General features: G+C 36.3%; 1 protein-coding gene across 6 annotated transcripts in view; it reads left to right on the top strand.

Annotated features, from left to right (window-relative positions):
* The window catches only part of LOC131073126 (protein PLASTID TRANSCRIPTIONALLY ACTIVE 14), a 273,647-nt gene that overhangs the window by 26,244 nt on the left and 225,217 nt on the right, over positions 1–22,186 (top strand). For 4 of the 6 annotated variants that reach the window (XM_058009511.2, XM_058009510.2, XM_059220950.1 and 1 more), the window contains exon 4: positions 10,839–10,964. The exons of the other annotated variants lie outside the window; for them this stretch is intronic. In XM_058009511.2, the coding sequence (XP_057865494.2) occupies positions 10,839–10,964 (126 nt within the window). The remainder of the gene's footprint in view (positions 1–10,838; positions 10,965–22,186) is intronic. 6 annotated transcript variants of the gene reach the window in all.

The raw sequence follows: 22,186 nt of genomic DNA, 5'->3' as shown, positions 1-22,186 counted from the left end.
CTGTGGCTCATCCTCCATCTTGGATGTAGCTCTGCCTCTAGCTGCACTTGGCAATGTCAATGACTCCTCATCCTCCTCAATGTCATCCGGTGCGAAACCAAATCCACCCCCTCCTCCTCCATAGCCTGCCTTTCCAAATCATTGATGTCATCCTCTGTAAACAATGGAGGCTGCTCCTACGATGTTCAATCATTGTAAGGATCTATATCATCCAAATCAATTGGACCAGTTGGTGCTTCCTCTACCTTCCTTATGGGCAACTGAAGATTATATTGCACAAAGACAAGGTCATTGAGTCGTTTTTGAGTTAATTTGCTCCTCTTCTTTGTGTGGATGGCCTCAAACAAGCTCCAATTGTGCTCACAATTGGATGAACTACAAGGCTGACATAAGATTTTGAGGGCAATTTTTTTGAGATTTTGGGTATTTCCACCCCAACTTTGCCACCAAGCATCTGCAAAATAAAATTAGGTTGAGGGTAGCACCCCTCGCAGGGGTCTGAAGGTGAGAAAGAGAGGGGTAGAGAGATAGGTCTAGATCTTGGGGGAGAGAAGACAGAGTGAGATGGAGAGTGGTAGAGGGGGGGTAGAGGAAGAGTGATAGGGAGATAGATAGGTCTAAAATTCGGTGCAGATAAAGCGAGTGAGATAGAGAGAGCAAGAGAATGCTGATAGGACCATACTGATTACTGAAATTTGACTAAGTCTGAAAATTTAAAAGATCTTCTGAATGTCATGTCCCCTCCTTGATCGCTATATCCTAAATGAAACTATTATGATTATTAATTAATATATTAATTACCAACGAATAATTATTTGAAATTTATTTATTTATTTATTAAATATTTTATTTAATACAGTAATATAGTAATATACATCAGCAATGTGGCTGATTAGAAGTGGCAGCAGATCCTTCATACTATTGCAAGACTGGATACCTCATACATCATGATTACATGCTGAATAAGATGCCGTACGATCCTTGCATCATACTCCTTGCATTATGGTGCTTGAAAGTATTTACATCACACTCAACAGATCGTATTTATACACCTGTGGATGGATACTGTGGCATACCGTTTTTCAAAGACACTAAATGACAGATTGTGGTTTTTTCGTAGATCACAGAACATATCCCTAGTCAATGCTAATACATAGTATGTAGTAGATGGTCATTCAAATAATACGTAAGTAGTATGTGTTGAAGATGGCCGGTTTCATGAACTATTAATCCATAATCATAATCATTGGTCATGAAACGTTTGTGAGTATAACTAATTATATTCATCAAAAGGTATGTTGGATCGAAAGATGGCAATCGGTGTTGAAGGTTGAAATTTGTTAACAAGAAGAATATGATTCGTACTAAAATATTATAAATGCCTCTTAAAAATGCGATTAATAATGAGGTGCAATCAAAATAAACAATCTGTTAAGGGAAAAATAAAGGGACACAACCTTTCTACGAAAGTTCATAAGAAAGATATAAAGAAAGGAAGTAGAAAACAGAAACGGGGGAGCAGAAAAGGACAATCTGAATAGGAGGCAAATTCTTAAGCATTGGGGGCTATCTCATCATCAATTCCCATTGAATCAGCTTATACCAGACAGCCATTGGACATATTCTTGTGAGTATTAAACAAGGAACCAGCATCATAACAATTGCAGGTAATATCTATTTCACCGTATTAACTTCATACCAATATAATCTCTGATTTGAAGTAATCATTCCATTTGGGACTACCACGAATCAGATTAGTTCAGAACTGTTATTAAGTTACAGGCAGTAACATATTTGTTCTTGGGGGTAGTGATGTGCCTAATATGAATGCTTAATATATGTAGCTCGATAATGTATGTATGCAGAATGTAATATTAATAATATTAACATAAACTGCAATAATACTAATATTAAGGCATTCATACTTAATAATTTCACATACTGTGGCAGACCAGATCTGACACATATCAGATCTGTCTGCCACTACAGTTACTAAGTGGAATAATGATTAGTGACTTAGTAAATGGGCAGTGTAAGTAATTTATATTATAGGGAATTATTAAAGTGATTTACATTATTTTAATCACTTTAAATAAATAACATTATTATCTTTATTTTATTAAATCTTGACTTTAAATTTAAAAGGGAAATTAAACAAATATTCAATTAAGTAATAATTTTTAAAAATCACTTTATAAGATTATTTTTCATGTTTATTTGATAAAGTCAAAAGGGATAGATTTTTTTTGCATTAATGAAGGCTTGCAGGCTTGTCAGAGGATATTTTATGGTCATTTATGGTGCTTTTAAGAGCTTTTATGGTTGCAGTATGGGTTGGCTTGACTTTTGGCCCAGGTTTCTCCCTTTCAGACCTGTTTCAGGTCTTTTTAAGGGGGGTTTTTGTTTCTGCTCGCCCAAGAGGAGGTGGAATTTATTATTCATTATTTGTTTTTTGGAAAGCATATATTCTACCGTCCTTCTTCTTTGTAAGGGTTCTTACTTGTCCATTTTTTTGGGCAGACTGTAATTTTTAAGAGTTCTCTCTGCAGAAAATGAATGATTTTGTAACACATTTTCAGGAATAGTACAGATTGGTGGTACCTTTTGCAGCAATAATTAGTTCTTTCCTTCCCATTTTCTTCTGTTCTTGTGGGTCCTTATTGTTTAGTGCAGTTTTCTTGTGAGTTTTCTTGTCCTTGGAGCTGTATCTTTTCATTTTGGTGCCTTTATGCAGGGGAATAATCATTTGCAGGTTATAAGCTGTTTGTTAGTAGTTATCAGTTTTGGATTGTGAAAGTTTTTCTTTCCTCCTAGGACTGTGGTTATCTAGCCTCCTTATAAATTACTGATGCAAAGGTTATCTTTTTCTGGGTTGTGAAAGAGAGTTTTATTACTGTCATATTGTGTATCACTCTTTCTTACTTCTAAGTTTTTTCATCATATCACTTTGGTGCATCACGTTAGGGTTAGATTTTAGTTTCACATGTCCTCCTCACTCTTTTCCCTGAAGAAAATGTTAATTTAGGTGAAGATTTTGAAAAGAACCAGCTTACTCTGGAGGTCCACTTCAGTCTTTAGGTTACCCACAACCTCGAAGTGTTCCCATGTTTCAATAGGCAGATGAAGTTCACAGCTTTAGCAGAGGGTGCAGGCTTGATTGATAACAGGAATATAATCTGATTTATTTATTTTATATGTATATATACAAAGGTTGATTAGTCAAATAATATTTTATAAAGAACTATTCTGTAGTAAAACATATAGTGTAATACTATCTGAACTTAAATATATATATTTATATACAGAAATAGTAATTTGAATGAACAAATAAATGTAAGATTATAAATCTGTTTGAATTATCAATTCCATATCAGGAAGAAGATTATGTTATCATTGATTGAATTTAGGTTAAGATGGTTATGTCTCCTAGTCAATGTAGTTTAAGTCATATGTATGTTAAGATGGATTAATTCTGGTTAAAACTTGCCTAAACCTAGTAGGGGACATTACACTGAAACCTAGAATTTGCATTATAACTCCTAGAGATTTGAAACCACTCTCAAGCATCCTGCCAGTATAAGTCTTTTTCCTTTCTTTTACTTAATGTTATATTTCATGCATATATTCTGATGAAGAGAATAAGACTGACTAAAAAAAAAATCGATGGAAATCAGTTTACAAGTGTGTTTTCCCCCTTCTCAGCAAAATACAAGATAAAAAATGATGAAATGAAACTCATTTCTGCCTTTTTTTGCCTTTATTCACCAGCGGGCAAGTTTTTTTCACTAATTCACCAGGTTTTCGCCAAAAACTCGGTGAGTTTGCACCAAAAACTCCGCGAGTTAAAGTCGTTAAAACTCGCCAGGGAAATTTACTCACGAGTTTTTTAAAACTCGCTGAAAACTCGGCGAGTAGTCCAACTATGGTGTAGTGTATCCTTTGTATGATAGATCGGGGTCTCTTAGGAGATATCACCATTCCTCGTATGGCTTGCTTAATACGATTTGCAATGTTAACTTATATTTCTTTACTAATTAAATCTTTTTTCATCTGAATAAGAAGATTGGTCCATATAACACTTGGTAATTATTATATTAATTAATAATAATAATTGCCTCATTTAGTATATATATAATGATCAAGGAGGGGACATGACACTTGTCAATGCAAGGAGGCTTTAAGGATGAAACTCATCAAGATAGAGGTTATTTTAAACATCAAGTTTATCAAGGCATGGAGGAGTTCAAGTCAAAGACAAGTGGGATGCATCGTAAAGAGGGAATGCTAGGGACAATATCCATACATTCAAGGCGATGATTTATAGGATGAACAAGCTGAGGTGGCACCTAGTCATCAATCCAATCACATCATTCCAAGTCAAAGCATCTAGTTTCAATGTACTCGATCCATCTATAATCACACATGTAGAGGCACAAAGTTCCATGTACCCAACCTCATGTTTCATTGGTTGACATTCAAAGATGGACGCGTCCTAAATGTTGTAATAATCTCATTGGTCAAGGAGTTTGTCGTAAAAAACCCTAATTAGGGTTTCATTTTGTAATCTTGGCCATTGATTTGAGAATTAATTTGGGCCATTGAAATGTAATGAGCTCTCTATATAAGGCTCAGTCTCCTCCTTTGTAAAGGTTAATGGCTGGTAATTAGATAGTAGAAGCGATTAGAAGTTAGAATAAAGTTAGAGTATAGTAGGAGAAGGCAAAAATTGTTGCCAAGACTTGTGGAACTAAATGTTTGATTTCATTGAAGTTATGGCAGATCTTTGTGTTGTTTCTACATTTGCATGGTTTTTTGTTACTTCTCAAAGTTAATTAGAGTTCATTGATCATGGTGGATGCTTATGAAGATACTGTGATGAATTCCTCGGTTCATATTTTTTGTGGTTTGGTGATTGTAAGTCACAGTGCAAAGTTAGCCTGAACCTATTATCCCATGAGCTTTTCTGAATTGCGATCTAATATTGTTATTTATTTGATTAAAGACATTATGTATACATTTATATATATGGATATATATGGATATGTATATACATGTATTAGTATATGTGTATGTATATACATATATCATCTTATTGATATTACATCATTGTTATATATATATACTTATTTGGATTTGAACATAAATAAACAAATAAAATAAGTATATTACATTATAGATCATTTAATTATTTATTAGTTACCTATTTATTAATTCCCATTCTATAAATTATCAGTACCATCACTTCCTAACAACATAATTATATTTAATAACTATGAGGACAAATAGATCTGACATGCATCAGATCTGGTCTGCCACTATATATGGAATTAAGGAGTGGCTGTCATACGTATTGCAGTTTATATTAATGTTACCCTTAAATTCCGCATAAAACATTATCAGACTCTATATATTAAGCTTATGTATTAAGCATGTTCCCATGCATACCACCAAACAAGGATGTTACTGCTTGTAACTTAATAGTTCTCATTTGATCGACGGCTATCCCATCCTATATCCTCCCCCCCCCTTTCAATTCTCATTCAATATTCTTTTTATAGCTTCCAGTTCTTTACGAAGGGAGACATCTCATCGTATTAACCTTTTTGTGAGGCACCTCTTCATTAATTAAATTACTCTTATCTACAAGTCGCACCATTTGACTATTTGAATTTCATGGTAATTGCACCTTTTGTGGATAACTAATTTATTAATTACCAACATTTGATAATGATGACATTAATGTCTATTTTGCTTCATGTTTGATATAAATGCTCATGGAGGCTTCAATATATACAGATTGTTGTTTGTTAATTATACTCTCTTGATGTAATCCATTGCTTTTATGGAAACATCGATGCTGTCTCTGATATATGATTCCTCTTGATCAGCGATTGTGGAAACAGAAGGTTGTTGATGATCTTGGTTAAGGATCTTCATATGGCTTAGTCAATTTGACTCCAATCGATGTCTTGCATAATTTGTTTAATCAAATGTTGATTATGATTGAATCTTTCTTAGTGGGATGGTTTAGTTTATTTCATGATTAAGATTAATTTATTAAATATTTACACACTAAATTAATTTAGTAGATTAATATTTAGATGTAGGGATATTACAGATATTATTGCTTTTTTTTTATTAATAAAATCATTAATATGTAATATTCCTTTATAATATTTCCAGATGATCATAATATAATAATATTTCAAGAATATTATTATTATTTAAACAAATATGAATAATAATATTTAATAAATAAATAAATAGTTAAATTTCAATTAATCATTCGTCGATAATTATATTAAGTAATGATAATAATTGATATATATATGACGATCAAGGAGGGGACATGACATCTCCCCTATGGAAGTATGTTGACAATATAAGATCGCTTCTAGGAGCTAGGGGATTTCGTTGGAGATACCAAGGATGTGGTAAAGAACTTAATAGTTCATATTATCGGGTAGGTCATTTGTGTGGAATACCAGGAAGAGGCATCAAAAAATGCCCTAGAAAAGAGGGTAAACCTATACCAGATGAGGTGGTGATGAAATATATTAGGGAGCATGAGGCAGCAGAAGAGAGAGAAGCCTGCAGATTGAATCAAACCACACCAAAAAAAAAACAAAGGGAATGCAAGCCCCATCTAATCCCAATGTTGTAGTAGAAAACCACCCCTTCTTTTCCACAGTTGAACCTCAAAGTGAAGCACCCTTGACACACAAAAGAACAAAGGGGCCTTTAGAAAACGCATTTCAAAATGAGAGTCGAGACATTGCTAACCAAGATGTAGCAAGGTGCATGTATGCAAATGGGTTGGCTTTCAATGTTGTTCGCTCCCCATAATGGAAGCAAATGTTGAGAAGTGTTAATGAAGCTCCAAGAGGGTATGAGGGCCCAGGTTATGAGAAGGTACATGAACCTTATTGGAAAAAGAGGTGAAGGGGGTTGAAGATGCATTGGAACACATAAGGGATTCATGGGTTGAGACAGGGGTATCAATTGTTTCAGATAGTGTTCCATGGGGACGTGTTTCCCCCACTTTAGGCCCACGTCCCCCCGTCCTCGAAACTTAAGCCCTTTGTCCCCCCGTCCCCGAAGCTCGTCCTCACATCCCCTCGTCCCCAACGCTCATGGAACATTGGTTTCAGATGGGTGGAAAGATTCTAAAAATCGTCCCTTGATCAATGTCATAGCGGTGTCCCTTAAAGGGGCAATGTTTTTGAAAGCTGTGGATTGTGAGGGCCAAGTAAAAGATGGCCAATTTATTGCAGATATTCTCATCTCTGCCATTGAGTCAGTGGGACTCCGCAATGTTGTCCAATTCATCACGGACAATGCAAAAAATTGTAGAGCTGCTGGTTTGTTGGTTGAGGAACGTTATGATCACATCTTTTGGACACCTTGTGCAGTCCATTCACTCAATCTTATGCTACAAAAGATTGGGAATAAAATTAAATGGATCAAAGATGTGTATGCAGAGGCTTAGGACATCTAGATGTTCATCACAAACCACCACATGTCTCAAGGGATTTTTAGATCGTTTTCGAATTTGGAGCTCTTGAAGGTAAGAGAAATAGTAATTTAATTTTACGTTTTCTGATTTTTTAAATTTTCAATGTTCATAATATCATTGTGTAAGCTATATTGTGTATTCTTCTTTAAAGTTTGGCTCTATTTTTTAATCATTTCGGCATTAATTTGTGTTATAGGTTGCTAAGACCCGTTTTGCATTAAACACAATCGTCTTGAGACGACTTCTGAAAGTTAAAATGGCACTTTGCAATATGGTGATCAACACAAATTGGACTATTACTTTGTCTTCATAGGTTTCTAGTTCATTTGCTTTAGAAAGAAATTGGAGCACATACTATTTCATCCACTTAGTAAGGCGCAATAGGTTGCTATCGAAAAGAGCGGAGAATTTAGTATATGTGCATTCCAACCTACGTCTTCTTTCACACAAACAATGCGACTACAACCAAGGGGAAACGAAGATGTGGGATATAGAGCCAGAGCATATTGATTTGGATGCTTCTGCTTCTCAACTTGTTGCATTAACACTTGATGACTCGGATAGTGAGCAAATTTATAGTGCAAGTGCAAGTGGCATTGGCATTGGTTCATCTAATGTCAATGTCAATGATGAGGAGGATGAGGAGGAGGAGGAGAATGAGGATGATGAATTAGAGAATCCATTTGATGATTAAACTTTAAATTGTTGAAAGTTGAAACAATGATACTTGAATATTTTGTCATTTTGATATTAAACTTGATGTATATGATGCTATTATGGTATGATCATGATGCTATGATTACAAGTTTATGTTGGTTTTGTTGTTTATATGATGCACTTAGATATTTCATTATAAAGTTACTTTTTCTAAAATTAGACATATGTTATAAAGTAACTTTATAAAAGGGGATTAATTAAATGCCAACGATGAAATATAAAGTTTTCCCCTTGTGCACACCTTTCTAGACAAAAGGTTAAATAAACTTAATTTTAAAAAGGTGGCTCATCAATGATAAATCAAACCCTCTAGCTGGGCGCCTAAGTGAGGAATATTCCCTTGGAATCATGGTATATTGAATCCCTAATTTGGGCATGGGGTTTCGAAGGCATAAAGGTATGTACGACAATCATTTTTGGCATCATCTTTATTCATTTTTTCATCAACTCTTCTAGAAGCAATCTACAGCCTGCAGAAGAGCAATTGTTTATGAGATTGGGAACAAAAACTCTCAGCTCTAAGGTGATTGGACGTAGCCCCAAGCCACCTGCAACACATAGGCGCGTTAGAGAAGCTTCAATTCAGGCCATTGGGGGCCAAAATCTTGAAGTTTATTGACAGATACAGTATCTACAGAACATACACATCAGATCTGGATGGATTGGGTGACATTATCTGCAAAATAAGTGCTGATTTGTACAGGCTGTACCTCCTACAGTAGGCCGTACCTCTCCTTGGTGCCTAGGGAGTTTAAATAAAATAATAGGAGGGTTTTAGGGTTGGAAATAAAGTCTGAAATTATTGTCAGACATTAATAATAGCAAATCATCAGCTAATTCAAGGAGATTGCAGCAAGTGTGACCTACATCAGCATTTCATTGGGGAAAATTGATCCATTTTGGAGGTCTTGCCAGGCAACCTTGAAGAATTTGCATCAATTCTGCCATTTATTCATTAATTTATTTTAGATAATTATTAGTGGAGCAAATAAATAACTTTGGAGGAATTGATAGCACTTGGAGGCCCTAGTATTGTTTAGGTCACCACTCCTAGCAATAAAATAAGCTCATCCAGGCTAGCGTGGGACACTTGGTAGGCCAATTTTGGTTTTTGATGTCATAAATAGTTATTTCTTTGAATTTGTAAATTGCTGGTAATAAAATCAGAATTCTGAGTTTTCATTTCAGTCAATTATTCTTTCATGTATTGCATTCTATTTTCATTCCTCGTTGGCAAACCAAAGAGCAAAACCTCAAAAAATTGAAAAAACTCTAAACCAAAGAAAATAAAATTTCGCTGGTCAAAGATTGAAAACCAAACCAAAACCATCAGTTCGACAAGATTTCTAGTTGGCATTTTCCAAAATGCCAAGCATTAATAATAATAAGTGAATCTCTATCCAAAAAAATCTTTGAAAGACCTAATTTTTTATCTAGTTTTAAGGCTTCAATTGCTGCCTTGGCTTCGACCACATTATTTGTGCCATCTGCAAGCTTCAGTGCCCCAAAGGCAATAATACTTCCTTCCCAGTCTCTCACCACTACACTTGCTCCCGATGGACTGGGGTTACCTTTAGAGGCCCCATCAAAATTCAACTTGAACCACCCTTCTCTCAGCCCTTTCCAGTCCACCTTCATCACCTCATTAGGAGTTGGATCAACCCGAGAAAGCCCATTAACAGGCTGCTTTATGGGTTTTTTAACCCGAAAGTGTTTTCCCCATGTATATCTTGTGTGATGTGTATATTTATGAATGTATGATTCTCATTTCATTTATTTTATGATCATGTTTATAATGATTAATATCCTAAGATCCTAAAATCTAACAGACCGGCCATATAAACACTTAGTTATTTTTGCACCATTTTGACCCAACTAAAGGGACCTTGGGGGGTCAACTGCTTTCCTATCCTTATCTCTTTCAGGAGAAGTTAAGTGGTGACACTTCACTTGTGTTGAGTGTGTCAAAAGGCTCATGAAGGTGGGAAATAACAAGGATTGTCCTCTTGAAGAGAAACAGATTTGAGTATTTATGGTCATATTGTAAATCTAATTCTTGCCTTTTTGGCTGATTTGACTGCTCTTGTTATTCCTGCAATTGATTTATTGTGCATAACTACCTGATCATTCTGAAGTTTTGGGCTTGTATATCCTTTAGCAAGATAATAATTTCCAAAGATTAAGCAATAAATATGGCTGGAAAAGGTGGCAGTTATGATCCTCATAGTAGATGATTTGACAATCTTTATAAAAATTGCATGTCATGGGCATTTACAAACTTTTGTAGGCATAGGAGGAAAGTATTTGTTCTGAATAATATTATTAGATGTGATTAATCCTGCAAAAGTATAGACTTCACTGTGTTCTTCTTTTGGTGTAAATCAGTAAAAATTAATTTCTGATCAGATGTAGCACATTTGTGTAGTTGATTATTGACCATGAAGACTAAAGATTTAGAAGGATGCAACTGAATTCATAGTGATATTTCTATCTGACTCTCATAATGGCTAGTGTCTTGTCTTGCTTAAAGATCACAATTCATTTCTTATTTAGCAACAAGAATCACTTTTCAGTTTGTTTAATTTTAAGAATTTGTTTGCTATAGGTGATTCTCGAGGTTCCAATGGAACTTATGCTTACAGTGAGCAAGAAACTTCCATGGATGTTTTATCCAAATACTGTACCAATTGGGCATCCTATATTTGATATTATCAACTCCACAAATCCTGAGGTACAACATACATGTATGTTTAGAGGCTTGCACATAGAAATCATGATATCAATATATATCATGCTTATGTTATACTTCAGAATTCTCTCAATTATAGTAGTAGTTGAATAAGAGAGACTATGATCCCAGCTCTGAATTCTGACTTCTCCTAAACATATTGCTAAGAAAATGTCTTTTTGTGTATTCTGAATACAATGATACTCTCTCCTTTCTCTCCTAGAGACTTGTACCAAGGTACTTTTTAACAATTCAAGCAAGGAGAAGATGCTACTTCCTCTTGTTTTTTTTTTCTTTTAAAATTTTATTCAAGTTTATGCAGTGTGAGAAGTTTTCATTTACCTGATTATTAGAGAAGCTTTCCATTTTAGTTCTTTTTGATACTAACTTTTGTCCAATTAAGGTTCTCCGTGAAAACATTTTCTTTTGATTTATTAGAATGCTATTGTTCTTTAACAATAGCATGATACAACATACTCATGCCTAAGTTATGTGTCCAAAGTTTTGGAAAAATTACAATCACAAAATTCAAATCAAGAGGCCGACTTGCTTCAACAGTCAATGTTTAAAATTTATTGAATTCAGTTAGGGTTTGCACTTACACAGCTGCTAGCAATCATAAATCAAAGACATGCACACAAATTTGATATGTATGGTGTGCACAAAACCTTTTCTAATATGATAGTGTTCAAGAAATAAGAAATCGTATTAACAGTCATAACAAAAAACTATAATAGGCTTGTTACTGGGCAATAAGAGTCATATGATAGATTTGAACATGTACAGTTGGTCTTGACCTACAAAATAGTGCAGGTTGATTTCTTTCACAGTTGTTTCTGCTCAATTTGACAAGAAATGTAGTCAAATCAAATCTGAAATGAAGAATAACCTCCGCTGCTAAGATTTTGCTCCCTAGTGTTGTGACATTTTCACACATCGCCCCATTGCAAATGGAGACCCCCTACTTTTTAGGCCTTTCCGGTCTTTTGGCTTTGTTCTTGGTTCTTGTCGCAGCAGTCTCATCAGTCTCTCTGCTTTGCAAGTGTTTGAGGGTCATTTGGATCTAGTCTGCTTTTCGTTTGAGCGAGTTTGGTGAAGTCTAGGGCCTATTTTGTCTTTTTTTAGGGTTTCTGCCTTTCGTCCTAGATTTTAGGGGTTTCTGTTAGGGTTTTGAAGAAACTAAACATATGATTGGAATCTGGACCCTTCAAAGAACCTCCCAGTAAAATTTGAGTGAATTCTGAGCACTTACTATTTTTAGTAAGTTTCATTGCCTCCCAGATTGGTCTAATTTTGCCAAAAATCAAACTTACTATTTTTAGTAAGTTTCTATTTTTAGTAACTGCTTTCCTGACCTATTTGCCCAAACCTTGACATTTTGAAACACTTACTATTTGGGAAAATCTATTTTTGGCAGGTTCTTCACAGGAAAACACTGAAAACTGAACATCCCTGAAGACGCTAAAGACTGAACGCTCCTGAAGATCATTTCTAAATCCAGAAGAGTTAGAAGGTAGACAAGTTGGATCAAAAAAATGGTTAAGTTTGGAACTCCTATTCCAGAAGAGGAAAGCATGCAAAATCATCCAATTCTGGAAATTCACATCAATCCACCAATGTCATCCTGACCCGAAAATGGCCTGAAGTTTGACTAAGTCTAAAAATTTGAAAGATCTTCCAAAATCCAGAATTTGCGTTATGATTCCTAGGGACTTGAAACCACTCTCAAACATCCGGACAATATATATGAAATATAACTTAAAGTATAAGTTCTTATACTTAAATGTTATATTTCATATATATACATGTCCTGAATTGGTAGAAAACATCAAATTCCTCCTCGACAGTGAAATTCCGCCCAAACACTCAGCAGGGGGCCAAAATGGAGGGGTCATAGAGGATTCAACATTTGATGAAATTCCTCCTTCATGGCCAAAATCCGCCCAAACACTCAGCAGGGCGCCAAAATGGAGGGGTCATGGAGGATTCAGCATTTGATGAAATTCCTCCTTCATGGCCAAATCCGCCCAAACACTCAACAGGGTGCCAAAATGGAGGGGTCATGGAGGATTTAGCATTTGATGAATTTTCTCCTCCACAGCAAAATTCCGCCCAAACACTCAGCAGGGCGCCAAAATGGAGGGGTCATGGAGGATTCAACATTTGACAAAATTCCTCCTCCACAGTGAAATTCCGCCCAAATCCTATGGACGGCACCAAAATAGGGGTCTCATGGAGGATTCACAATTTGATAAAATTCCTCCTGTAGTGCAAAATAGCGCCCAAGATGAAAGGAGGGCACCAAAACAAGGGAGTCAAGGAAGAACTCCAAAGTGTGAAATTCCTCCTTCAGTACAAAATTCCGCCCTAGGAGTTGGAAAATCAAGATTTCCTTGCCTTAGTCAAAATAGTGCCCAAGGACTACACAAGGCGCCAAATAGGAGCCATGGAATTCATGGAAAATAGTGAATTTGTCCCTCATAAAGAAATTGCGCCCATGCCAGGTGAATGGCGCCAAACAAGGGTGTCCATGGAAAGCATAAAAAAAGTAAAAATCCTTGCCTTAAAGGAAAATTGCGCCTAACAGTGAAGGAGGGCGCTAGAATGAAGTGTTCAAGGAAAGTTTCAAAAAGAGTAAGTTCCACACCCTGTGAAGAATTCCGCCCTAGTCAAGGATAGAGCGCCAAATTGGCCCATGCATGGAAAATCCAAGAAGGTTCAAAATTCCATCACCAAGTGAGATTTGTGCCTAAGGAAGGTACTAGGATGCCAAAACTTGATGGTCATGGAAAGCTTCAAAATCACAAAACTCCTTACCAATGCAGAATTATTGCCCAAGTCCAAAGGCAAGTGCCCAAGTCAAGGTATCAAGGAAGAGCATGGAAAGGATTAATTTCCTCTATCAAAGTCAAAATTCCAGGCCCAGTCAGGAAGTTGAGAATTTTCTAAGGCATGGAAATAATGAAATTCTTTACACCAAGCTGAATTCCACGTTCCACACCAAAGTTTGAAAGTCCAGGATGGAAATTTCAAAGGCAAAGGAAAATTTCGAGGGTCAAGGAAGAATGGAAATGCAGAAATCCCCTCAGTGGAAATTTTGAAAAATTTGTTTTTAGACACCAAATCTCGTCGGAATCTGGAAATTTTTTGCAGATTTGGACTCGTTAGAGAATTCTCTCTCTCTTGGACTTGAGTCCTAAATTTTAGGAAAATTCCTAAAAAATAGGAGATGGTGGAAAATTGTTGAAAATCTCCTCTAGGGCAAGGAAAGTTGAAAAACTTAAAAAAAAATGCTTCCAGAGTCAAAGATTCTCTCTCCTAAAGTTTTCTCCCTCCAAGGATTTCTCGCCAAGTAGCAGCCAGGTCAGTGCATATTAAATTAATGACAGATTCCTTGTGCATGCGGTCGTCATGTCCAGGAGATGGTGGTGCATTTATGTCTTCGTGGTGGTGCACTTATTACGAGGATATCTTGACCAAGCGGTGGACCGGTCAATTCATGTTGAAGGCATAAAGAATCTTTTGCATGCAACCATCGTATTAATGATTTTATGACAGATTCGTGTCCCATGCAGCCATCACATGGAGAATGATGGACATTTATTCCTACATGGAATATTCATTGTATTTTGGGTAAATCTGATGTAATAGGGTGCGCACTGTTGGATGCCTTTTTTGGGCTTTTAGAATTATGGGCTTAGTGGGCATTAATAGCCGATTCCCACCTTGTTGCATCTTGAGTGGAGAATCTTTTGGGAAAATCCTAATTAGGGTTTTGCATGGCTCGAGGCCTATATAAAGGGGTGACCCCCCTCATTTGTAAAGGAGGGAGACTTGTATGAAATTGTTGCAATAAGTTTTGAGATAATAATAGTGAAACTTTGTTCTTTGATGGTGTCAATTGAAGTTATTTATTCAAAGCTTGCATGGTTTGACCCAAAGTTCCCAGACTTGGACTCGGCAAGGCCGACTCGATTCGTGACTCGGCAAAATAAAAAACCCTTGAAATTTAGAGGATTTTAACGATTTAAAACTTGTTTCATGCACCCATTATTGAATAAAGCTTAAAGACACTATGCCATCATCAAATAGAAGCTAATTTGATCACATACATAAACATACATCCATCACATGCGTAGAAATGTAAATTGTAGTTGAACGAAATAGAAAACATAAATATATAGAGTTATAAATGTTGTCAAATGTATATAAAATCCATGACATCAAATGTTCCCAAACATATATGTAACTGTCAACAAAAACAAGTCTATGGCTCAGGCTCTAGCTCATCCTCAGCCTCAGAGTAGTCTGTCTGCCTCCTACAAATGTTTCTAAGGTAGGTCTTGGATGACTGAGTAGCCATAGTCTCCGCCTGTGAGGTGCCTGTGCCGGATCGTGCTCTATCCTCCTCCTCTACCATAGCCACAACCTCAGCCTCTCTGTCTGCCTAGTCAACCCACTCATGATCCTCCTCAGTGAAGATAGGATCGGTAGACTCAGTGATCCACTTAGACTTTGGATCGATCTTCGCTAAAGTGATCGGAGAAGAGTCAGTGTCCAAAATCTGTCTGGTCCTAAGACGGAGGTTGTAATGAACAAAACAAGATCATTCAACCTCTCCACAGACAATCTATTACGCCTCTTCGAGTGGATGTGCTCGAACATGGACCAATTGCGCTCACATCCAGAAGCGCTGCATGGCTGACTCAAAATACGGATGGCAATTTTTTGAAGGTTCGGGGTTGAGGGCCCAAACATTTGCCACCATATATCTGAAATAACGAAAAGAAAAAAAAATCAAACTCATTTCCAACTTTAAGGCTAGATTATAAAATAAAAAATTAAAATGCATAAGCCATAAACTTAAGAATCTTAAGTTTACATATATTTCTACCTAGCTACAATTGTGTCCGAGCCTCTATACACATGCTGCTTGCGAAGATTGCCCCTTCTTGATTATTATATTTATCCAGCTGGAGCGTTGTACTTGAGGCTGTGCCATCAGTACACAACTTTTGTACCACTGTATATAGGCCACTAAGAACCTCCTCATCCACCTTGAAGTCATCACAGAATCGAAATGCCGGATTGAGGTAATAGGCTGCTGCATGGATGGGCCTGTGAAGCTGGTTCTACCATCTCCTATCAATAATCTCCCAAATGGGGCCGTACTTATCCTCATCTCTTGCATATATGGACCTAATGGCGTCCTTGGCCCTATCCATAACCTCATATATATAGCCCATAGAGGGCTTCTCCCCATCAACAACTCATAGGAGAACTACGAGGGGCTCAGTGACTTACACATAATGTTAAACAAAAACAATTAAGTCACAAATTAAATAAAAAAAGAAAAATTGCAAAGTTAAATTGTTAATAAATTAAAATTAAATTACTAAATAGTAGATACTATATACTAAATGTTAAATTGTAATAAATTTACTTGCACGATTTTTCCACAGGAGGTTCGAAAATCCGGCTCATCAAAAATGCAATTTACCACATCTATCCTTGTAGTGGTCGTAGCAGAGGATGAGGAAGTCCACTCCTCACCAACAAACAGACGCCTCAAAGCCGCCTTTGATTTCATCAAGGATTTAAGTGTGAGGAAGTTTGAGGCAAACCTCTTGATACCAGGACGAGCCAACTCCTTTTGTCCCGTGTATTGCCTCATAATGCTAAGGACCAATGCATGATTGTAGATAAACTTGCTGATATTTTTGGCCCTTTCAACTATTGATTTCACCCATTCAAGCTTACCAATATCCTCCAACATGAGGTCAAGGCAATGGGCCGCACATGGAGACCAAATTTTTTTTGAGTGCCTCTCCATCAAAAGTTTACCTGCAGCAATTTTAAATTAATTAGAAATTTTGATGTGTTAAGAAAATTTTAAATAATCATAGATGCCTCTCCATCAAGACTTGAAAAGTTCAAAGTTTACTTGCAGCAACATAACTTGCTGCATTATCTGTCACCACTTGCACCACATTTTCTTCCCCCACCTCTTGTATGACTTTCTCAATAGCCTCACATAAGTATGTGGCCTTTTTCACATGTGAGGAAGCATCAATAGACTTCAAGAACATGGTGGATCCTGAAAAATAGAGTTTCAACAAATCAAAATTTAATTTATTCAATGCATTTAGTGAAGTACAAATTAGAATGAATCATGATCAATCACCTCCGTAGGAAACAAGAAAATTTAGGAGTGTTCTATTCCTCCTATCCGTCCAACCATCTGTCATGATGGTGCAACCTTTTTGGCTCCAAGACTGTCGGTGGTCCTCTAACTCAACTTTCATATCCTCAACCATTTCTAACAAGAGGGGGCCACTTAACTCAGCATCAGTAGGGGCTTTAAACCCTGCACCACAAATGTTTATTGCATCTACCACGCCTTGCCAATAAGGAGACCTGTCACAAATAGATTATGATTAGACAAAGTAGAGTTCAAAACTTCAACTTCAAACTATAATTTTACTTTTAAACTTAAAACAATCAAATCAAAAAAAATTACCTGGCTGCAATAAATGGAATGTTGCAAAAGTACCAAAACCTGCAAATTTGTTTTCTTGCAACATCATGAACCTCCTTGTTCCAACCCATGCTCTCAAGCGAGGGTTGTGCCCCAGGAGTACTGCGTGGCACAAATTAACTATCCAACCTGGATTTCCGAACTCTAGGGCCAAAGGTAATAGTGCCACCAGGAGGAGTAGAAGTAGAAGCACTAGCACTAGTAGAAGCACTAACACTAGTAGAAGCACTAGCACTAGTAGAAGCACTAACACTAGTAGAAGCACTAGGATGAAAGGGAGGCATGGAAGAACCCTCTCCAACACAGCCTGCAGATGTGGATGCAGAGACAGATGCGGATGCGGATGCATGGGAGCCAATAGCACTTAACTCTTCCAATTGCCTCTTCTTAGTTAACTTTTCTTGTTTATGTGTTTCTAATTGGACATAACAGAAACATTTTGCCTCAGCAGTTTGTTTTTTACATACCTCAATATCATGGCCAGGTATGCCGGCAATATGGTATTTAAATCTATAGATGCCACCAAAATTAATTTCTTTACAAAAAAAACATTTTGTTTGATTTTTTTGTCTGCCAATAAAGTCTTCAGTATATTTCGCCTCATCCTTTTTAGGCAGTGTGAAAAATGAATGTTTTTTAAACGTGAAGGCTGCTGCAATAAGAAAATTTTATAAAGTTATAAACTAATAGAAAAAATCAACAAACCCTACTTTTTTTTAAGAAAAAATTGTAAATACATGTTTACAAATTTTTTCTAAAAAAATGTAGGGTTTGCACTTTGCTATTATTCTACTTCTCTCATTGAAGTTAAGCTAAAAAAAATAAAAACATTCAAGATTTGGAAAGTTAACTGTTAAACTAAAAAAATTTAACAAACAAATGAAAAAAATCCATTAACATACCTAAAAAAACTAACAAAATCTACAAAGTTTAACACTTACCTCTTTCAAATGACTTGAGAAGTCTTGCTATGGACTCCTTGATGCTCTCAATGCAAGCCTATGGCCTCCCCAATGTGATTTGTGGTCTCCTTGATGCTCTTCTTCCTTGTTGGTTGCAAATCTATGGCCTCTTGTTTCCTTCCTCTTGTTAAGTTCTTTCAAAATTCTGTGATCAAAATAGAAGAGATGGAGATATGATTTGAAAGTTGTATTTTATTTGCTATAGCATGTTTTAAAGATGCACCACACTTATCAATTTCGGTGTGTGCATCCTCCTCAAAGTAAGCATGCTATATAAGTGGATGAGGGGTTACGTAGTGAAGAGATATGTCTTCCCACGTGGGAAGACACATCTCTTCCCTACGTACGTCTCACCGCAGTATATAAACTAGTCACCGTTTACTTACCCAATCGGAAGGAGTGCGACTTGTTTGAGAATCGCTTTGCCACTCGATACCATGAACGGTGTAACCGTTGGTCAACCGCGATAAGTTAACTTTGGTTTTATTTATCATTAGTTAACGGTAACATATTCGTATATGTAATCAAATTAATATATATCGGAAGCATGAAATAGTACGACCAACGTTACAAAATTAACACTACCTCTTAACTAGGGAGGACACATTTCATGTTAGAGAAAACATCACAATTCATCCATTGATTGTGAAGAGAGGAGATATCACACCATAGTGATATTCAGAGATATGGTTCAACAATGAATATCAAGTCTTTTGATACTCACCATAACTCATAGTTATCAAGTAAGGTATGTGCACTGGCATCAAGTCACATGATGCCTACCATACTGATAATGATTTCATGGCTTGTCCACGAATATTATGTTCATAACATTCACCATGAAGATCTCTATCATAATTATGGTTTATTTAATGATATCGACCAACAAATATCTACCATAATGTCTCAGAGATATATATACTATCATGACATGTCCATAGATATCAAGTCACATGATATCCATCAAGATAGTTAAATTGATAATTGTAAAATCGTCACCTTACAATATCAATTTGAAACAAGTGTTCATTATTGAAAAGTCGTCACCCTTCAATAATGTTCACAGAAGGCCCATGTAGTCATGGAGTCACACACATGATAAATAAAAGAGTTTACACACTAAACATTTTTAAATATATTAGTATATCAGAATAAATGAGACTATCTCAAAATTAAATAACATTTTCAACCATACCAAGTTTATCTCTAAAGTGTTCAATCTTGATCCTGGAGAGAGGCTTGGTAAGAATGTTTGCAATCTAATCACCTGTACTAATATAATTCAGTCGGATCACATTCCTTTCCACCATATCTCGAACATAGTGATAAGGAATCTCAATGTGTTTAGACCTGTCATGAAATACTGGATTTATTGAAAGCTTGATGCAACTCTGATTGTCACAAGAGATGACAGTAGGATTTAAGGGCCGACCAAACAATCCTACAAGCAATTTCCGAAGCCATACAACTTCTCTTGCTCCCATGGAGGCTGCAATGTATTCAGCTTCTGTAGAACTCTGAGCAACTAAAGACTATTTTCTACATATCCATGAGATCATTCCTGATCCTAAACTGAAGCAACATCCTGATGTGCTTTTCCTGTCAACTATGCTTCCATCTCAATCAGAATCAGTGAATCCATGTAGGTCAAGTTCTACATGTTTATATTTCAAACCAAAACCAATAGTTCCTCAAAGATATCTCAGAATATGCTTTGCAGCAACAAGATGTATTTCCCTGGGTTCACACATGAACTGACTTAGTGCATTTACAACATAACATATATCAGGTCTTGTGTTTACCAAATACATCAGAGATCCAATAATCTGTCTGTAGAGTGTAGGATCCGCAAACTCAGATTCTGCAGCTGTTTCCTTTAGCTTGTACAGATTTGTCTCCATAGGTGTGGTCATGGATCTACAATCCAACATTCTAAATCTCTTGAGTATATCAATGGTGTATTTTCCTTGATTAAGGATTATACCATCTGCCTGCTGCCAAACTTCCAATCCAAGGAAGTAGTGAAGAATTCCTAAATCTTCCATATCAAACTTAGAGGCTAATTCTTTCTTACATCGAGAAATACAATTGTCCTCTCCTGTGATTAGGAGATCATCAACATAAAGAATAAGAATTAATAATTCACCATTGATTACCTTGTAGTAGAGATTTGGATCTGCTTCATTCTTGAAAAACCCTAATTCCAAGAGATAGTGATCAATTCTTTCATACCATGCTCTGGGGGCCTGTTTCAGTCCATAAAGAGCTTTCTTTAATCTGCAGATATGTGATTCAGCTTTATGAATCACAAAACCTTAAGGTGCTCCAAATAAACTTCTTCAATCTTACCATTCAGAAAAGCAGTCTTCACATCCATTTGATGGATTTTCCATCCTTTAGATGTTGCAATCGCCAAAACTGCTCGGACAGAAGTGTATCTGGCAATAGGAGCAAATATCTCTTCATAGTCAATACCTTCTTTCTGTGAGAAACCTCTGACAACAAACCTTGCTTTGTGCTTCTCAACGCTGCCATCTGCTGCATGTTTGATTTTGAAGAGCCATTTAGAAGATACCACAGATTTGCCTTTAGGCCTAGGCACAATATCCCAAACATCATTTTTGAGAATTGACTGATACTCTTCTGACATAGCATCTTTCCAAACTTGATGCTTGAGCGCATCTCCAACACAGGAAGGTTCTGCATCAATGATCTCACTCATCAAGGCAGTATAAGTGGAAAATAGGTTAGGTCTCTTACTTTCTCTGAAGATCCCCTTTGGAGCAGCATAATTTTTAGCTTCTTGAAGCATCTTTTTTGCCCAAAGTGGTCTCTTCCTAGTTTCGGGATAATTTTCTTCTAAAGGTAAGCCTTGAACTTCATGCTCAGCATCTTCAGGGGTCTCCCTCTGAATCTCAGGGGCGGAATCCTCATCCAAGCTTGTAGGAGGATCTTGGTGTTCTAATTCATTAGAGCTTTTGGACCTCCTGAATGCTATGTCTTCCTCAAAGATGACATCTCTGCTTAGTTCAATTTGTCTTTGATCAGCTATGTATAATCTGTAGGCTTTAGAGGTTTCACTGTACCCAACAAATACTCCTTTCTTTCTAGAAGGTTCTAACTTTGACCTCTTTTCTTTGGGGACATGAATATAGATTGGACACCCAAAGATCCAGAAATGACTTATGTCAGGTTTGTTGCCAATTAAGGCTTCTTCAGGGGTTTTATTGTCAAGAAGAGAATGAGGACATCTATTTTCAATGTACACAGCTGTCCTAGATGCTTCAGCCAAAAAATGAGGTTTCTATATTTTGGTCAAACAACATAGCCCCAACAGCTTCTACTATAGTCCTATTCTTTCTTTCAGCTACCCCATTTTATTGTGGGTTATAAGGTACAGTTAACTCCCTCTTAATCCCAACATTTATATTATAATCTTTAAACATATTAGAAGTGTATTCCCCCCCATTGTCTGTTCTTAAGGTTATGATTTTCTTACTTGTCATATTTTCTGCAAGAGCTTTGAATTCCTTAAATTTTGAAAGGATTTCTTCAGACTCTTTGTACCTTAGAAAATATATCCAGGTCTTCCTAGAATAATCATCTACAAATGTTACATAATATAAAAATCCCCCTAATGAGGGTACAGACATGGGTCCACATAAATCAAAATGAACTAATTCTAATACATTTTTGGATTTACTGTTGCTAGAATTAAAAGACCC

Source organism: Cryptomeria japonica, chromosome 5, assembly GCF_030272615.1.
Source record: "Cryptomeria japonica chromosome 5, Sugi_1.0, whole genome shotgun sequence".
Lineage (NCBI taxonomy): Eukaryota > Viridiplantae > Streptophyta > Pinopsida > Cupressales > Cupressaceae > Cryptomeria > Cryptomeria japonica.
The sequence above is the reverse complement of the archived record's forward strand: the minus strand, read 5'-3'. Positions and strand labels throughout refer to the sequence as shown.